Source organism: Leptinotarsa decemlineata, unplaced genomic scaffold, assembly GCF_025532065.1.
Source record: "Leptinotarsa decemlineata unplaced genomic scaffold, Ldec_3_MD MMD2_tig00000008_RagTag_RagTag, whole genome shotgun sequence".
Classification (NCBI taxonomy): Eukaryota; Metazoa; Arthropoda; class Insecta; order Coleoptera; family Chrysomelidae; genus Leptinotarsa; species Leptinotarsa decemlineata.
In genome coordinates this window covers 1,514,436-1,531,711 of record NW_027412537.1, presented here as the reverse complement: position 1 = coordinate 1,531,711, position 17,276 = coordinate 1,514,436, and the positions used below count along the sequence as shown (strand labels likewise).

Here is a 17,276-nt window from a genome sequence, read left to right as displayed (position 1 = left end):
ACATATATATATATATGTATATATATATCTAGTTTTCTTTCACCTTATCATATGTATAGGTATCTATATCTATATATTGTAATTTTCTAGCAATAAAATCGATTATTATTATTATTATTATTATTAATTTCGCATTTATGACGATGTATCTCTGTAGTTGTTCGTAAAATAATTTTTTGCTGCGAACTGGTTTATTTTGGGCAAAAAACTCAAGAAACATTTTTTGTTTAGAATGAAACAGGCTATCGGAAATGAATTTTTAAATGGTAAACAAATAATAAGATAAAAAGTTACATTGGAAATAAATTTTAGGGGTTGCGTTTTCCACCCCTTAAAACCATGGGGTAAACCAAATAAATTACTGGCTAAGTGTCTTTTTGGTAGTACAAAACGTCAGGTTAATTTCAATATGGTAACTTTTTTAGTGCTTGTGAAAAATATTGTAATACAAATTTTATGTACCTCTTTTAAGAGGCTGTATCTTAACAAGGGATGCTCCAATGAAATTTCTTTATTCTATCTTCTTTTCGATGAGGAATCATCTCCTTAAATGTTTTACACTTATTTAATTACACCCTGTATAGGCCACATTTTTCAAAAGTTTTGTGTAATTTTGATCATAATATAATGATAAGTATTAAGTAAGACGGAAAAATTCTTGCTACTAAGAGATATATTGACGTGCGCTGCCTATACCGTTGGAGTTACATGCAGATAATATTACGTAAGGTTGTTTATCTTAAATAGTTTGCGATAGCATATATCTACCTCTCATGTGGTAGCCACTATATTCAAAATATTGAACCATAAATACAATTAAATTGGATACTCATTTTACAATGCACATTTTAGCATATCTGTCAAATTCTTATAAAAATTGATACATTTGTCGTTTTCAAGTATTTAATGTAGATAAACTTTGTTTTTTACACTTAGTAATTTGGACAAATCGTTTAAAAGTCATCACGATACGCATCGCGTGTCTTGTGAGACGACGGAGGTGATACGCAGTGGTAGAGGGGCGATCTTAGCAATGACGCGTCATCGCCGAGAACGCGACCCGAACGCGGGCAGACGTTGTTGACGATTGTGTTAGTTTTGCGAATTTCTTCATAGGTAACATAATTCGATTCTCGAAGCTATTGATTACTTCACTGTTGTTGGCAACAGTGAAGTAATTTTAAGTATTTTTAAAGTAAAAATATAAATTACGTAACTGTTGCCGTAACATAGAAACAAAGCTACTAAACCTAGAATCTTGAAATATGCAGGTAGGTTCTTTGTATAGCGTAAATGAGCATCAAGAAAAGGAATCAGGAATTTCTGCCCCCAATGGGGAAAAATGGGGTTCAAACATTGTATTCAATTTCATCGGTTTTGAAGTTGGAAACCTAAAGTTTTGGGTTATAAAAAAAATATTGTAACTTTGTTTAAAACTTGTTTAAAAAGGTCTGTCACGAAACTCAATATGACAAATGTGTACTAGTTTGTGTGTACTAGATTATTTAGGAAAAAATAATTGAAGATTTTGTAACAACATATAAGAAAATGTTATCGACTCATTAAATCTGTTTAATCTGTTAAAATTTGTTTTCCCGTGAACCAGCTGTCACCCCCTACGAACAACAACTCTCAAGAGTCGAAACTTGTGCGTGCTGGGGATTAACGAGGTCTTACCTTTCAACGTTTAATTTCCAACACGGGACTCATAACTACCTATATAACTCTAATAACTTCACCTGAGTTTGGGTGAAAACTAATTGAAAATTCAAACATTATAAAAGAAAATTTTACCAACACATTGAATGAACATGTAATAGATCAACTACTAATTTCCACATTAGAAAATAGATTCAAAAGAAAAGAAGGATTCAATTTTATGAGATCATTCAGTAAATTTTCAGAATTCTCAATTCTATAAATTCCTAAGCACCCCAAAAGATTGAGTGTCAAACCATTCTCTTCCGAATGCAATACTCCATGTCATGTCCTCTGTCAACAGGTGGTTTGCAAATGTAGAATTTGAATTCAAGATACTTACCATTATGGTCCTTCTTTCTTCGGGAAAAGATTGTTCCCGTTTGACCAATATAAAGTTTTGGTAAAGAACCAAAACTCAACTCATGAACTCGTGATCTATCTGACAATGAAATTTTGTCTTTATTGTCTCTGAATAATTTGCTTACATTATCATTTGTCCGCTAAACCACGTTCAAGTCTGTCCTTTTCGAAAAACGAGCGATTTATTGGTGGATTCACCAAAATATGTCACTCTATGACGCTGATTATTGTTTATTGAAGTGAAATCGACCTAGTAAATTGCTTGTTTCCTCAGTTTTTTTGGAAAGAATGGAGTCGACAATATCTACCTTGTAATAGTTGTTGACAGCGCAGCGACTTGTTTAATGAAATTCAGTTATTTCTGAAAGTTACTCTCTGACAGTGGAATTAAAAACGATGTTTTGAGAATGGAACACGTTGCCGCTCAACTAGTGCCAAAAGACATGACTTTTCTGCAAAAACTCAACTGCGTTAAGGTCGCTGAAGACTTAGAACGACACAGCTCCTACCCCACATTCATAAAATGCATGGGTTCATGAATTCAATATGCAAACCAGCCAATAAGCTTCACTCACCGGTTTCGGCTCACCTCCAAGTGAGCCGAAACCGAAAAGTTCTCATCAAATTGGATCAAAAGTCAAGGTCAGATTAACAGTGGTCGATATCTTATGAATGAACATTCATTGTTGAAAATTTTTATGATCTAAAATTTTTATGCGGGCTATATTTTTGATAAAACTCGCCGTTTTCGAGAAAGATCCAAAAAACAACCAAAAAAATTTTGACTTCTGACCCTGAATAACTATTTTGGCACCACACATGTGATCTATGAAGACTTCTGACATTCCATTTCAACTGGTGACCCCAAATTCTCTATCAGAATTTGGCTCTATCGACATTTTTGTCGGTTGAAATGTCTATGTTAACCTATGTGAATTTTATTGATGGACATCACGTACGAGTTAGAAAATAAGGGACAACTACCATTTCTTGACGTTTTGGTAATGAGGAGCCAATATGGAGGGTTAGAATACGATATATTTAGAAAAGAAACAAGCACGTACAAGTATATTCCTGACAGTTCACATCACTGTGGACAGCACAAACGTGCTGGGTTGAATTTTTTAGTGCATCATCTTTTGACTTTTCCTCACAATACAGGAAATAGCAGCCACTAACGGTTTCTCGAGGGGTAATGTAGATGACATAATAAGAAACAAGAAGTTTATGTTAAGAATGAACGAAATCTCGACTTTCAGAAAGGACAAAAACCAAGATAAATACATCTCAGTTCCATACCACCAATATACGAGGAACTTTGGAAAGATTTTCAAAGAACAAAGACAAAGTCGTGAATTCGGGAAAGTCTGGAATTTACGAAATTGAATGTAAGGACTGCGATGCAAAATATTATGGACAGACAAAAAGATCTATTAAAGAAAGATATAAGAAACACATAGCACACTTAAAATATGGAAGACCTGAAAAATCAGCAGTGGCCCAACATATTTTGCAACAAAACCATTCTAGAGACTTCAGTTCATTAAGATTAGTTAGACAAGTTAACAACAACAGGCAACTAGATGCCTATGAGAGCGTAGAAATAAGTCAACACAATAATATTATGAATAACGATGACAGACCTATACTATATAGCTTGTTAAAATAAAATAAAATAATGTTGTTGGGTTTACTGATTACTACATAAGGACACATTGCAAAAATAAATTTAGATAGGCAATATCGTGAAATTGATTTTTATATAGCAGAAAATTGTTTTATATAAACATATATTATAAAATAATAGATAAGGCAAAATTGTAAAATTAATTTAGGTTGGTATACCTGTATGGTTGGTACGCCTGGATGGTTTACCTATATGGTTAACTTTATAGCATAAACAGGATTAGCTCTCACTAGTTTCTAGTTTTAATCTTCCTCTTTGAAGATGATCACTTGGTGATCGAAACACGTGTCGAGGTGTTAAAAATAACGATTTGGTGTTGGGAAAAAACTTCAGTAATTTCCAGTACTACACCAAAGGTTCCAAACACTGCATCATAAGTATAATATGACAATGTCGAATTGAAGGGGTTATATTTTTAGGAGTGATTAATTTTTGGGAAAGTTTTTTCCTTTCTACTACTGGAGTAGTAGAAAGACAAAAACTTTCTTTGCCAAAAATGACGATGTGAATATCTACAATATTTTCGGGTCATATTGCGGGTAATAATTTATACGGTCTGTGAGGGTATGATCTTCGTGTTACATAAGCTAAAATTACATAACTAGAATGTTTTTATGTTTTATGAATTATTGATTACGAAAATAATGTCTTCTTTTCAGTAGATATGATAAGCTAATCATTGACCTTTCACTCCATAAAAATTAAGTTCACTTGAACGTTTAAAAGGCTCGATACACAAGTACCTATTATCCATTTCAACTTGGGTTCTGTGATTTAAAAAAATATAATGAAGACGTTTGCGATATTAACAGTTTTCCTCTTTGCGTATGGTGAGTAAAAGTTTACTTGATGTAGAGTTATTAAAAATATATAAATCTATGCAGTTTTCATAATACACTACATGTTTAATCTGAAAACAAAAACAAAGTCTTAGAGCCAATACAGCAAACGTAAATTAGATATAACGATTATTAACAAGTTAACCTATAGCATAACGTTGATTAGCAAATGATAAATTAAAAAAAAATATTTATTATTTTAGGAACGTGGCAACAGCCGTACAAAATATAGGTATTGAATGTTTGGTAAATCATTTATGGAGATTCTATTTTCTCATTTCAACTGTAGGAGATTAATGATTTTTTTTCTTCGTAGAAGTTTATGTGAAAACAATCATTCGGATATTATTTGAATTTTTCAAAGAAATTTACACATCCAGAATTGAGTATGAAAAATTGAAAGAAAATAATGATGATAGTTTGTGAATTTCAAAATGATTATTTCCGTACTATAGAAATACAGTTAAGTTCACTGTGCTGAAACTTTAGTTAACTATATTTATACATTGTTCTTAAAATGATTTTCTTATAAGTCAAACAGTTCACTGTTAAAAAATCTGGAAAAACCCAAAAACTGAAAAATTCACGGGAAACAGTTAGTATATAAGTATAAAATGATATTTTTCTTTTACCCCACCCGCATTATAATACAGCTTTGAAGTAAGTCTCGCATATCACAGTAAATGTTGATGTTCGTCGTTATTCCCATTTTTCGATAAATTCAAATTATTCAAGATAACTTTTTGATACTACCATTCTTGTCGAATTGTCTTATTGAAAATTCATTACTATATTGTTTCGATTTGTTATTTTTCCAGCACTTGCTGATGACTCTAATGAATCCAAATCATTGGAAGAGGACGATATAAAAGAATTGGCACAACTAGTGAAAGATAAATTTAATACCACAATTATTTACGATTTATTGAAACTAGCTAAAAAAGCAGAAGAGAAATGCCCTGATATTGAAGGAAAAATAGAAGTAAGTAAACCAATATCAATGATTTATAAGATATTTGCTTCATTATGTCGAATTTGATAGTAACAAACATTGAGAATAAAGAAAGTGGTTTCATTAAGAGTAAAATCTGAAATTAGGTCAGTTAATAGGTATGCATAGATACCTAGGTATTATGAATAAATACCAATAATGGGTAATGCTCATGAGTTTCGTCTGAGCACCCTGTTGAAGTTTAGAGTCGATAAAATATTTTCTTCATTCTTTAAGAAGAGTTCTGCTTTGTAGGAGTTTTTTCGTGTTGTACTCATTCTACACCATAGGTTCTAGTTCTACCTTTAAATAAGTGGTACATAGCTCAAATATTTCTTTATAGAAAAACTCGTGAAAACACGACTTCTGCAAACTGATAACAGAAATAACGCAAACTTCAAATCAGACTCTGAAAGATTTCATCTCAATACCTGTATGGGTGAAAACATGCAGCCTAAATTACCATTAGCATTAAAGTTATCATTCGATCCTATTAATGCCCCGCCAAACATTTATTGATCATCTGTTTTTGTTATCAACTTCTCTGCTGAGTTGTACTGCATATTATGGATATTCACCATGCCATTACTTCCAGATAGGGAAACCAATTTAACTATAAAAAATTTTTAGAAATGTGTTTGAACAGTGTACGAACAAGAAAACAGAACTTAACAATTTGAGCCAAATTCATACTTGAGTAGGAGAAAGATAAGAGAAAATCACCTGGTATTCAGAATTTTTCCACATGACACTATCAAAATTTGAGTGATTTCAAAAATGTTTATGTTTTTTATTTCTGTTCGTTTTCAGTTTCTAGTTCTGTTTTTTTGTTCTGTGTTTTTGATCCTCATATCACTTACAAATAATATCAACCTCTTAATGCTATAGTGTATACCGAATTTTTTGTTAGTCCATATTTAGCTACCACAAACAAACTGGATGGTTTGCCGAGAGCATGCCACGTATAATTGTGTGTCTGTGAAAAACATGATGCGCTTAAATCCAAGCCACAAAAAACGTACATTGCTTGGCCGTGGGACTTATTATTAGTCATTGCAAGTGCCAATCTGATTGGAAATTGTATACGTTTAAAATGAATTGGCACATTCATAGGGATTTCAAAATATTTTGATATCAACATTAAATTTGAGAGGAGCTGATGAGAGTACTCACAATGTCCTTGAGGTTGTAACGACATGATTTTATAAAAATTGAGAAAGAACGACATATTAAAATTATGTGTGATTGCATAGGTGTTTAAAAAGACGCAAGTCCAATAATTCTAACTTACAGTTTAATCACTTATGTATTAACATATAATCTTAGTATGTTGTTCTTTCTCAATATTTTTAATAAAATCATGGCGTTTCAACCTCGAAGACATTGTAAGTACTTTCATCAGCTCCTAATTTAATTTTAATACCAAAATATCTTGTAGTTTTCCCTGAAGATGACAGTAATCACTGTTGAAATGATTGGAATATAGTGTCAATAGAATATGTGATGCGATGATGAGCTGGTTTTTCGGATTTCACTCCGTGATCTGTGTTTTTGATCCTCACAAGGATTATTTTCACAACGTTTCGACAAAGTCTCATTTGCTATCTTCTAGTGATGTCTGGAGTTTGGGACCAGACTGATTTATTCCCGCCCCCCTGCCCCCTCCCGGGTTGGGGTCCCTGAGATTAAATCTTCCCCACACATTTACTGTGTGCAGAACATCCCATCCCGTCCATCCACTTACACTCCTATGAGTGGACCTCAACCTTCTGATGCGCACTTCAGTAAGATTGACTTCTGACCTACTGCGCTCGAAAGCCAGCCTTTAGATGCATTTACTTTCTAATCTAGTATTTTATTAAATCGTGACTTTACTTCAATGTAATTTATTGCATGGGGCCCCCAAAAACTAACCAGAGACGAGTGTTTATAGATCGCGAAAAACTGATTTATCCCTTCCCATGCCCCCTCCCGGATTGAGTGTCCTGAGTTGAAATATTTCCCACATGGTTACTGTGTGCAGAACATCCCATCTCGTCCATCCACCCAGCCCCCTCTTTCCCAGTAGGCACTTTGGGGCAAGTGTCCAGGGCCCCGCAATCGATAGGGGTCACCCTCAGATCAAATACAAAATCCCTAGTTCCTGTCAGATCACCAAACGATAACCGGGCTCTACTCGTCGATGGAATATATTGACAGAACATTTAGGTTCAAAAAAAGTTGTTAAAAGTGTTTCACAAACCAGATGGTCAGCCCGAGCAGATGCAGTAAGCGCCTTGCATGAAGGTCATGAACAAGTTATAGAAGCTTTGATATCCATCGCAAAAGATACAGCACAGGCACGAGAAACTAGAGACAAAGCCCTTTGTCTAATCCAGAAAAATGGAAAAACTCGAATATATTATACTAACGGTAATTTGGAACTGTATATTGAAAAGAATATACAAAATAAGGAATTATCTTCCGAAAGAAACAATAACACTGGACGTTACAACTAATATGTTTACTTCACTTGATGATTTTATTATTAACCTCAGGGATAAATTTGATTACTTCGAGTCGTTTTCCAAAGAAAGAAACCCGGAATCTCACTACAAGGACCTTTCTCAAAGAACAAAACAAAAAAGTTTTTTGATGGATCTGCGCCGTTAGCCCAACTGAATGGAAGAGACAAATTTAAAATAGAAAGCTTTCTTCCCATAATTGATACCCTCAGCGTTCATTCAAAACAGCGATTAAGTTCGTATAAGAATCTAAGTAAACGTTTTGATTTATTTTTTCGCTTGAAAACTCTGAATTCTGAAGAGTTGAGACAAAGTTGCACAGAATTTGCTTAATTTTATTATAAAGATGTTAATGAGAACGAGTTAGAAATAGAATGTTTGCATTTAACAGAATACTTGAAAATTGTTGACAGTATAACTTTTGGAAGAAAACAAAATTGAAGTGACATTTCCAAATGTAGAAATCGCATTGAGAATCTTTTCAAGCATGATGATAACTAACTGCAGTGGGGAACGCTCCTTCTCCAAATTAAAAATGAATCTGTCTAAAACTCTGTTTAAAATCTGTTTTTTCGTTAATCAGCTGTCGCCCCCAAACGAACGACAACTCTCAGAAGTTGAGAAACTTGTGCGAGCTAAGGATTAACGAGGTCTCCTTTTTTAACGTGCGAATCCTAACACGAATGAAGAAGTACAATGCTTCAAAAGAGATTGACCAGTTTGTCGCTGATGTTGATAGAATATGATGTGCTAAAAAGCATAGATTTTGAAGAAGTGATTAACGATTTTGCTCATCTGAAATCTAGAAGAGTTCCTCTTCAAATAACATAGATTTTTAAGTACTAACCTGTAAATGCTAAAAAAAGTAACTTTTGTGGATTATATTACATTTATCTATTTGTTTCATGTGATTGTTGAAAAAATTAAATAATTAACCTTGTTTATCTACTTTCTTTGTCTATTCTAACAAAATAGTGTTCTGTCAAAGTCATAGGGGTCCCATTATCCTATTATTCCCAGGGCCTCAGCTTTCTGATGGGCACTTCAGCAAAATTGACATCTGGCCTTTTTCTGGTCGAAAGTCAGCCTTTAGGTGCATTTACTTTCTAATCTGGTGTTTTGTTTTATCTTGGTTTTCCTAACTGAACATGGGGTCCCCAAAAACTAACCAGTGACTATTGTTTAAAAGAGATCGCGGTCGAGTGTTTCTCGTTGAACCTGAAAAGGAAGTGTTTGTTATCTGTTGAAAAAATTTCGTGCTTACCGGAGCCGCCTGATAGCGACTCACGGAGGTGGATGTTGGTTCTGCTTGGTTGGCCTTCTATGTTTGTATCTCTATCGGAATTTGGGGTCATCCCCGTTCAATGCATTGTGTAGATCGCGTAGCGCCGTGCTCTAGAATTCTGTCAAACGCGTCTTCTGTGTGTTGTCTCATATTATGAGTCTATATAGTGTATGTTCAGGTCTAGATCCCGGAATATGTACCTATTCGGTATATATCTTGGAGCGTTTACGGCTGCCCTTACGCACGCGTTCATAAACGACTGGGTCTGTCTTCTGTATGTCGCTGCGCACTGACCCCAGGCAGTACAGGCACACAGGATTATTGGTAATGGTATGGTCTTTATCATCAGCAGTTTCAATTTAAGTCCCATACTGCTTCTTCGCCAGTGGAGCTGTATCGTCAACGTAGAGTGCCAACTTGTTAAAGTTGTTCTCAGGCTTGGGCACGTCTGTTGTGTATACCGAGAAGAGGTGTGGCGAAAGGACTGCACCTTGTGGGAATCCTGCTTCTAGCAATCGCATGGTTGAGAGTTCTTGTCCACTCTGCAGCGTCATCGCCTATCAGCTGAAAAAGATTCGATTAATCTTACCATTTGTTTCGTGTAGCCAAAATTGCTCATTTTGGCCAGAAGTATGTCATGCCATACTCTGTCGAACGCCAAAGAGACGTCTAAGAAAATCCCTCCCTGATTTAATCGAACTCTGTGTCTTAATTCATAGGGGTGGAAACTACCATTTACCCGGGGTGCTGCCACTACCTGTGATTACTCAAAAAACTGTATTGGCCCGATTACCATTTCTGTCTCGCCTGCCTTTGTTATTATACCTGTATTATCATGTGCTGAGTTTTGCTTCTGGGGTTGTACGGTCTGTTCGCTTTTGGAAAGTGATAAGACGGATTTCCATGTTGCTGGTAATTTTTGCGCATTATACTTCTTGTTCATAGGTACTACTAGATTTTTTTCAATTTCGATAGCCTCTCTGATTGTTCGACAGTATAAGTTTTCATTGCTTGTTAGTGTTTTTGTGTTCTCGAAATTGATATTGCGTCCTGTTGTCAATACGTTTTGGAAGAGAGAAGACGTGATGTCTTCTCCCTTTACTGCTAATTTGTGTTCGCCTGTTGGTCTGGCCTATGTAAGTATTGTCACAGTATGACATGGTACTTCGTAAACTCTTTGAGACTTCAGTGGTATCTGATCCTTTGGATTACAGAGCATGGACCTTATTGTACGTTCTGGTACGGATGATGTTGCTATATTGTGTTAGCGGAGAATGCTGCTGATTTTATCTGTGGTTCTTTCAATATATGGTACTATATGGTTGTTACGACCAGTGTATCTCGGGTTTTTTGCTGTTTCTGTGGGATCTTGGAAGTCGCTTTTATAATTTCCCCTGAGTAGACAAGTGTCTCATTGCTTCTAAGCGTTCATTTCGAGATTAATTGCTTTCTTCCTTCCTTTGGGAGATTTCCACATTTTTCTATAGATAGAAGAGTGCCTAGAAGATGACAGCACGACCAGCTGTCGAAAGCGCTAGCAGATAATCAAATAGAAGTCATAGAGCTTCAAATCCTTTTCGTAACTTACATTAATAGTAAAATAAATGTGGCTCCGTGCATTTGTATTTCTTTCTTCTGGTAACCAAGAGTTGCCCATCCTTACATTTGGCTGTACCATACAGATGATGGGCCAAAAGCCCGAAACACGTGTCTATGGTTTGCTACCGTCTTGAGTGCTATGTCCGATTAATAACTTCTTTATATATATATATATATATATATATATATATATATATATATATATATATATATATAGATATATGTATAACTAATTTTCCTTTATTTTGAGTATTTCAATATTAAATTCTACAAAAAGGATTTGAAGCTTTATATCTTCTATTAATTACACAACACAACAAAAAAATATTTTTTGAATGTTTCCTACACTAAATAAGTCAATTTCTACTAATTTTGGGGCGATAAAAACGAAAATAACAATGAAAAATTTTTATTAGCTCTGGTTTTTGAGATACACAGTACTTAATCTTAAAGAGTAGTTATACTATACGTGAAAAGTGAAAGTACATAAAACAATATTGTTATGTTTCTTTTAGAATATTTTAAGTACAAAATTAATAAAAAAAACATTATTCTTAGAGTTTTGACAAATAAAAGAAGTTTGTACCACCAAATTTCAATTAAGTCCATCCGATTCATTGTAAGATCGCTGTCGTTTAGCTTGTCTTTTATAAAACACTTCTGGAGCATCCCTACACACAGACCAGCAGTAGTCTGCAAGCATTGCTTCATTCCAACGGCCCTGATATCTCTGTTCCATTAAGGCAATGTCTTGATGGAATCTTTCTCCATGTTCGTCACTCACAGCTCCACAGTTTTGTGGGAAGAAATTAAGATGAGAGTGAAGAAAATGAATTTTTAAGGACATGTTGCATCCAAGTTGGTGGTAAGCTTGAAGAAGCTCTTTAACCAATGCTGTGAAGTTATCATCTCTTTTGTTACCTGAAAACCCATGTATAACCTCCTTAAAGGCTTCCCAGGCTCTTTTTTCATTTCCTGTTAAAATCATGTCAAAAGCAGGATCATTTACGATTTCACGGATTTGAGGCCCAATAAAGATGCCTTCCTTGACTTTAGCATCACTCAACCTGGGAAACTTTGCTCTCAAGTACTTAAAAGCTTGTCCTTCCTGGTCCATGGCCTTCACAAAGTTTTTCATTAGTCCCAACTTAATATGTAATGGGGGAAGGAGAACATCCTTAGGATCTACAAGAGGCTCGTAAACTACATTTTTCTCATTAGGGTTCAGGTCTCGTGTAGGCCAGTTCATTTTTTTATAGTGAGATTTTCTATCCCGACTGTCCCACAGACACAAAAAACAACAGTACTTGGTGAACCCTAATTGCATTCCTAGGAGTATAGCAATGACTTTTAGATCACCACAGATGTGCCACTTGTGTTGTTCATATTTGATTGATTGGAGAAGTGTTTTCATATTTATATACGTTTCCTTCATGTGAACTGCATGAACTATAGGAATAGAGGGTAGCTGATTTCCATTATGCAGAAATACAGCTTTTAAGCTTAGTTTTGAAGAGTCTATAAACAGTCTCCATTCAGATGGAGTGTGATCCAAATTCAAGCAGTCCATCAAACCATTAACATCAGAACAAACTACGAGGTTTTCTTTTTTCTCAAAAAAAGGAAGCAAATCTTTTTGACGCTGTCTGTACTGAGATATTTTCACATCATGTTTTAGAAGATTCCACTGTTGTAGTCTTGACCCTAACAGCTCAGCCTTTTCCTTAGACAAGCGAAGATCTCTTATAAGGTCACTCAACTCTGCTTGACTAATTCTGTGCGGATCACTAGACCTATCGCTTACCTCAAAATCAGGGTCATAGGATGTAGAAGGATGGGTTGCTCCTTCTAAACAGTCTTCATCACCTTCCTCTAAAATTTCATAGTTTTGGGGTGGAGAAGGGACTGGCAAATTGTCTGAGTGTGGTACAGGCCGAAGAGCAGATGGGAGATTAGGGTATTTAACCGTTCCCCTTTTCTTCATAGATAAACCTTGCTTAATGGGAGGAGTTAAGCAGAAATAACAGTCGTCTGTATGATTGGTCACGCCAAACCATAGGTACTGCAAAAGCCATTGCCCGGTTTTTATTTTTCAGCCACTCTCGCAATATGACGGAACAAGAATTACAACATATATGAGGAGCCCATGATTTCTCTTGGTCCCCAACTTTCACACCAAAATAATGTTCATAGGCTGTCTTAACGATAGGTGTCATTTTACGTTTCTGAGCCTTAAATGTTATTTCACCACATATATAGCAAAAGCTATCGACAGAATTCACACACTTTCGAGGCATTTCAGATCAGCACTTGAATTAATTTAAAAATCAACTTCACACGATAATTTCAATAGCAACCACGTGCGTACAATTGACAAACTCACATAGGTTATGTTTACTACTTAAGAACAGCTGATGAGAGGGGTGTTATGTAAACAAACATGTGTACCAACTGTTGGTGATGAAATATTTCATTTGTTGAAAACTCAATATACATATATATATATATATAATATAATGATACTATATCTTGAAAACAAGAGCTAATATATAATTTTTATGGTCACTTTCGGTTTTAACACGTGGAAATACATTAAAATCATCTAATTTCAACCCCGAAACAAAAACTTTGTTGTATTGTGTTATCTGCGAGCGCTTTCGACAGTTGGTAGTACTGTCATCATCTGGCACTCCTCAAACTGCGTGAAAAAATAACTCACTTTTTTTCCGGGGAAAAAAGTAATTTCATAAAAATTGACATTTTGTTACCTGTCAACAGAGATAAAATGTCAAACTTTTTTCCCGTCACAGAAAAAATGACATTATTTCTATTTCTAATAGTGTTCTAGCACTTGACATAAAAACTTGACTTTTTCGAATTAATAATTTGCTTAACCTAACATTTGCTATTTTCAACTAATTGCAGGGAGCTATTGATCAAATACTAGAATGTATTACTGATATTGAACTTGGAGCAGACACTTTATGTTCCCTGATTAGAAACAATTGGGAAAAATGTTCAAAACCTGGTTGGGATGCAGTCGCAAGTTGCTTACCCGCAGAATCCAAAGACCTTCCCCACTTGTTTGGCAAAGTTTTTTTTGCACTTGTCGATCAAGCTTGCAACTCCACCGTAGAACAAATTCTGGGTAAGCATTCTGCACTGTTTGTTTTAAACTATTGCAATCGGTAATAACTTTGCATAATTCATCCTCTCCAAAACACTATGATAATAATCCTTTATACTAGAATTGACTAATAAGCTTCAACATCTAATGAAAATTCAATTCGTTTTCAGAACTGCTCAATCCCTGTGGATTGAAAAACAATTATGAAACTTTCCCAGAGTGTAAGGATGTTCTGAAAACTTTCACCAGTCACAAGAATGAACTTCCATCAAAAAGCCTCGTTTGCTCGTAAGTAATCGTTTTTGTAATAAGAATATATGAAATTTACTAATAGTCGTTACCGTTACAATCTTCAAATATACTCCTACTCGTTATCAGTAGTTCCTGAAAATAGCGGATAAATAAATTTTGAACAGATTTTTCGAACGACGATAGCCTTTCATAAATGAAATATTTTCAGGGTTTCAATAATAATAATAATAATAAGGAGTTCGAATCCCCTTCTCTGCATGGTCCGTGACCATTAGAGATGAGGAATTGGAGCATTTCTCTTTAGGGCAGCTGCCCAAGCAGCTGATGAACTCGGTTTATTTTTGGTCACTGAACGAGGTGACCACAACTCTGTCACCGAGTTGGAACCCGTTCAACAAAAAGCTCAGATAAAAGCCGCAGAGATCACCTCACTTCTGCGGAAACACAAGGATAAGCCCATGATGCATGGAGTCTTCTTCAATAACATTGAAGACCTTGGCTTATCAAAGCGCCTGACGTTCACTTTTCTCAGGTCGAGTGGGCTGAAATCGGAAACTGAGGGGTTCATCATAGCTTCCAGGATGGTTTCTTCAACACCTTAGTCTACCGCAGTCGCGTGATGGGTATAGAAGTTCCTGACACAAGGTGCAGGGCCTGCCGCAAGGCGCCTGAGACTCTAATGCTCTTGCTATCAGCATGCCCAGCATATATGCGGTCTCGATCTATATCCATCGACATAACGCGGCCCTAAGAGTGATATATTGTCATCTACGGCATTCATGCGGTATTGACGAGACACCGGTGTTGCCCTACGCTCCGGGGGATATTGAATCCGTTGTGGGGAACGAGAAGTGCCGAATTTATTGGAACTTTTCGTTCCCCACCCTCAGGCTCATACAAGCTAATGAGCCTGATGTATTCCTTTTCGACCACCAGAGCAAAACGATATTTGTCTTGGAGTTTTCAGCTCCTGGCGAGACGAATATCGTCAGAAAAGATAAGGACAAACGGATAAAATATTGAGATTTTTCTCTTCGAAATCTGCAGACTCTATCCAGATCACTCTGTCAAGATGGTTGTTCTGATTATTGGAGTCCTTGGTGAAATGATGACCTCTCTACTCTCGAATCTTAAAATCATACCGACAGATGCAGAAGGCTGTCATTCTTGGCTCACTGCGCTTGCTCAGGTCACATGACTCTCGAACCCAATGATCACTTACCTCACGGTGTGGGGAGTGGTCGTTGGTTGATAATGCTAGCGGGCCCTTTCGAATGTATCGGAGCTTCGGGGATAGGGTCCAACCAGCGCATACTTCGGTAAAAAAAATAATAATAATAAGCGAGTTTACCAGCTTCAGTTCAGGCCGAGTTCACCAGATTCCAGGACAGCTGATGAACTCGGTTTAGTTTTCGATACTGAGTGAGGTGATCACATCTCTGTCACCAAGTTGAAACCCGTCCAGCAAAAGGTCCGTATAAAAGATCCAGAGATCTCTTCACTCCTGCGGCAACACAAGGAAAAGCCAATCCATGGGATCTTCTTCAACTACATTGAAGACCTTGGATAAACAAAGCCCCCGACCATCCCTTTCCTCAGGTCGAATGGGGTGAAGAAGGAAACTGAGGGGTTAATCATGGCCTGCCTGGATGGTGTCTTCAACACCTTAGTCTACCGCAGTCGCGTGTTGAGTATAGACTGTATGTAGATTCCACAAGCAATGCGTCGTTGCTGAGACTTCGAGATATGACTTTCGTCCCCGCAGTCAACGCACATACCACTGATAATTTCTACCGCAGTAGCAGACGAAATGTTTGGTATTTGTAACTGTAGAGTAGGGAGGGTGAGTGTAGGCCCACAGCACTTAGGCCACTTGTGACCCATTGTACATTCTCCCGAAGAGTTATCCTCCTAGATCATCGTCCATGCTGTCCTTTCCAGGAAGGTGGACAGGTCAAGACTCGCCAAACACACACTCTCTTATCGACGATGACTTCGGACACTCATATAAGACATGCCTGACAGTTTCATCTTCTTGTTCACACATCCTGCTTAGAGGTATGTCCACTAGCCCCATAATATGGAGGTGTTTCCTTAGTTGACAGTGACTAGTCAGAAATCCTACTGTTAAGCATAGGTCTTTTCCTGATCATCACGAGATATTTCTTCGGCGCCAGCTTCCCAGGTCGCCCAGGGAAGCTGGCGCGGAAAGCCTATGTTCTTATATCATTAATAACTGTTTGGAAAATGGGTACTTCCCAAAATTGATGCCAGTAGCGGTGATTAAAGCAGTTTATAAATCTGAAAACAAAATTCATATTCAGTAAGTGAGTAAGCGCTTGAAATCAATTCGAAATGATATTTGATAAATATTGCGGATTTAAAGAAGGCAGATGAAGGTAAGGTGCAAGTGCACACCCAACATCAAGAATATATGAAGTTCTAGGTGACAAAAACCCTCAGTCAGTCAGTCGTCAGTCACTGACGATCAGAGTATTGGAACAAATTCGTTTCAAGGGAAACTGCTTTAAACTGATGGAAGACTATTTATGTGGAGTCAATAGTGAAGTGATCACTTAAAAAAGTGATCGATGGAGTTCCACAAGGAACGATATTTAGGTCTCTGTTGTCTATTCATATCAATGAATTATTCAATTTATTTACTGGTGTACAATTTATTTACTGGCTTGTATATCAAAATATTATTTGAATATTTACAGAATGCTACCCAAACTGAAGAACTGTGCAGAAGCTCATGATAAAGCGGGGTGTGAAAATCCTATCACAAGACAAGCTAGCAATCAATTTTTTGAAGCCGTGGAAGATGCAACTAAAGATGATTGTGATGCAATAAATAAACCTTAGGTTGTGGCAAAAATAGACTGTACATTTATCTGAAAATCAAAGTGTATAAAGACTATTTAGTGTTGA

General features: G+C 36.2%; 1 protein-coding gene across 1 annotated transcript; it reads left to right on the top strand.

Moving 5' to 3' along the window:
* The first annotated feature begins 4,419 nt into the window (after positions 1 to 4,419).
* LOC141480648 (uncharacterized) lies at positions 4,420 to 17,276 on the top strand. The gene is made up of 5 exons (XM_074170833.1): positions 4,420 to 4,578; positions 5,406 to 5,569; positions 13,892 to 14,114; positions 14,264 to 14,381; positions 17,066 to 17,276. The coding sequence occupies exons 1-5, from the start codon at positions 4,536 to 4,538 to the stop codon at positions 17,208 to 17,210; spliced, it is 693 nt and encodes a 230-aa protein (XP_074026934.1). The 5' UTR covers positions 4,420 to 4,535; the 3' UTR covers positions 17,211 to 17,276.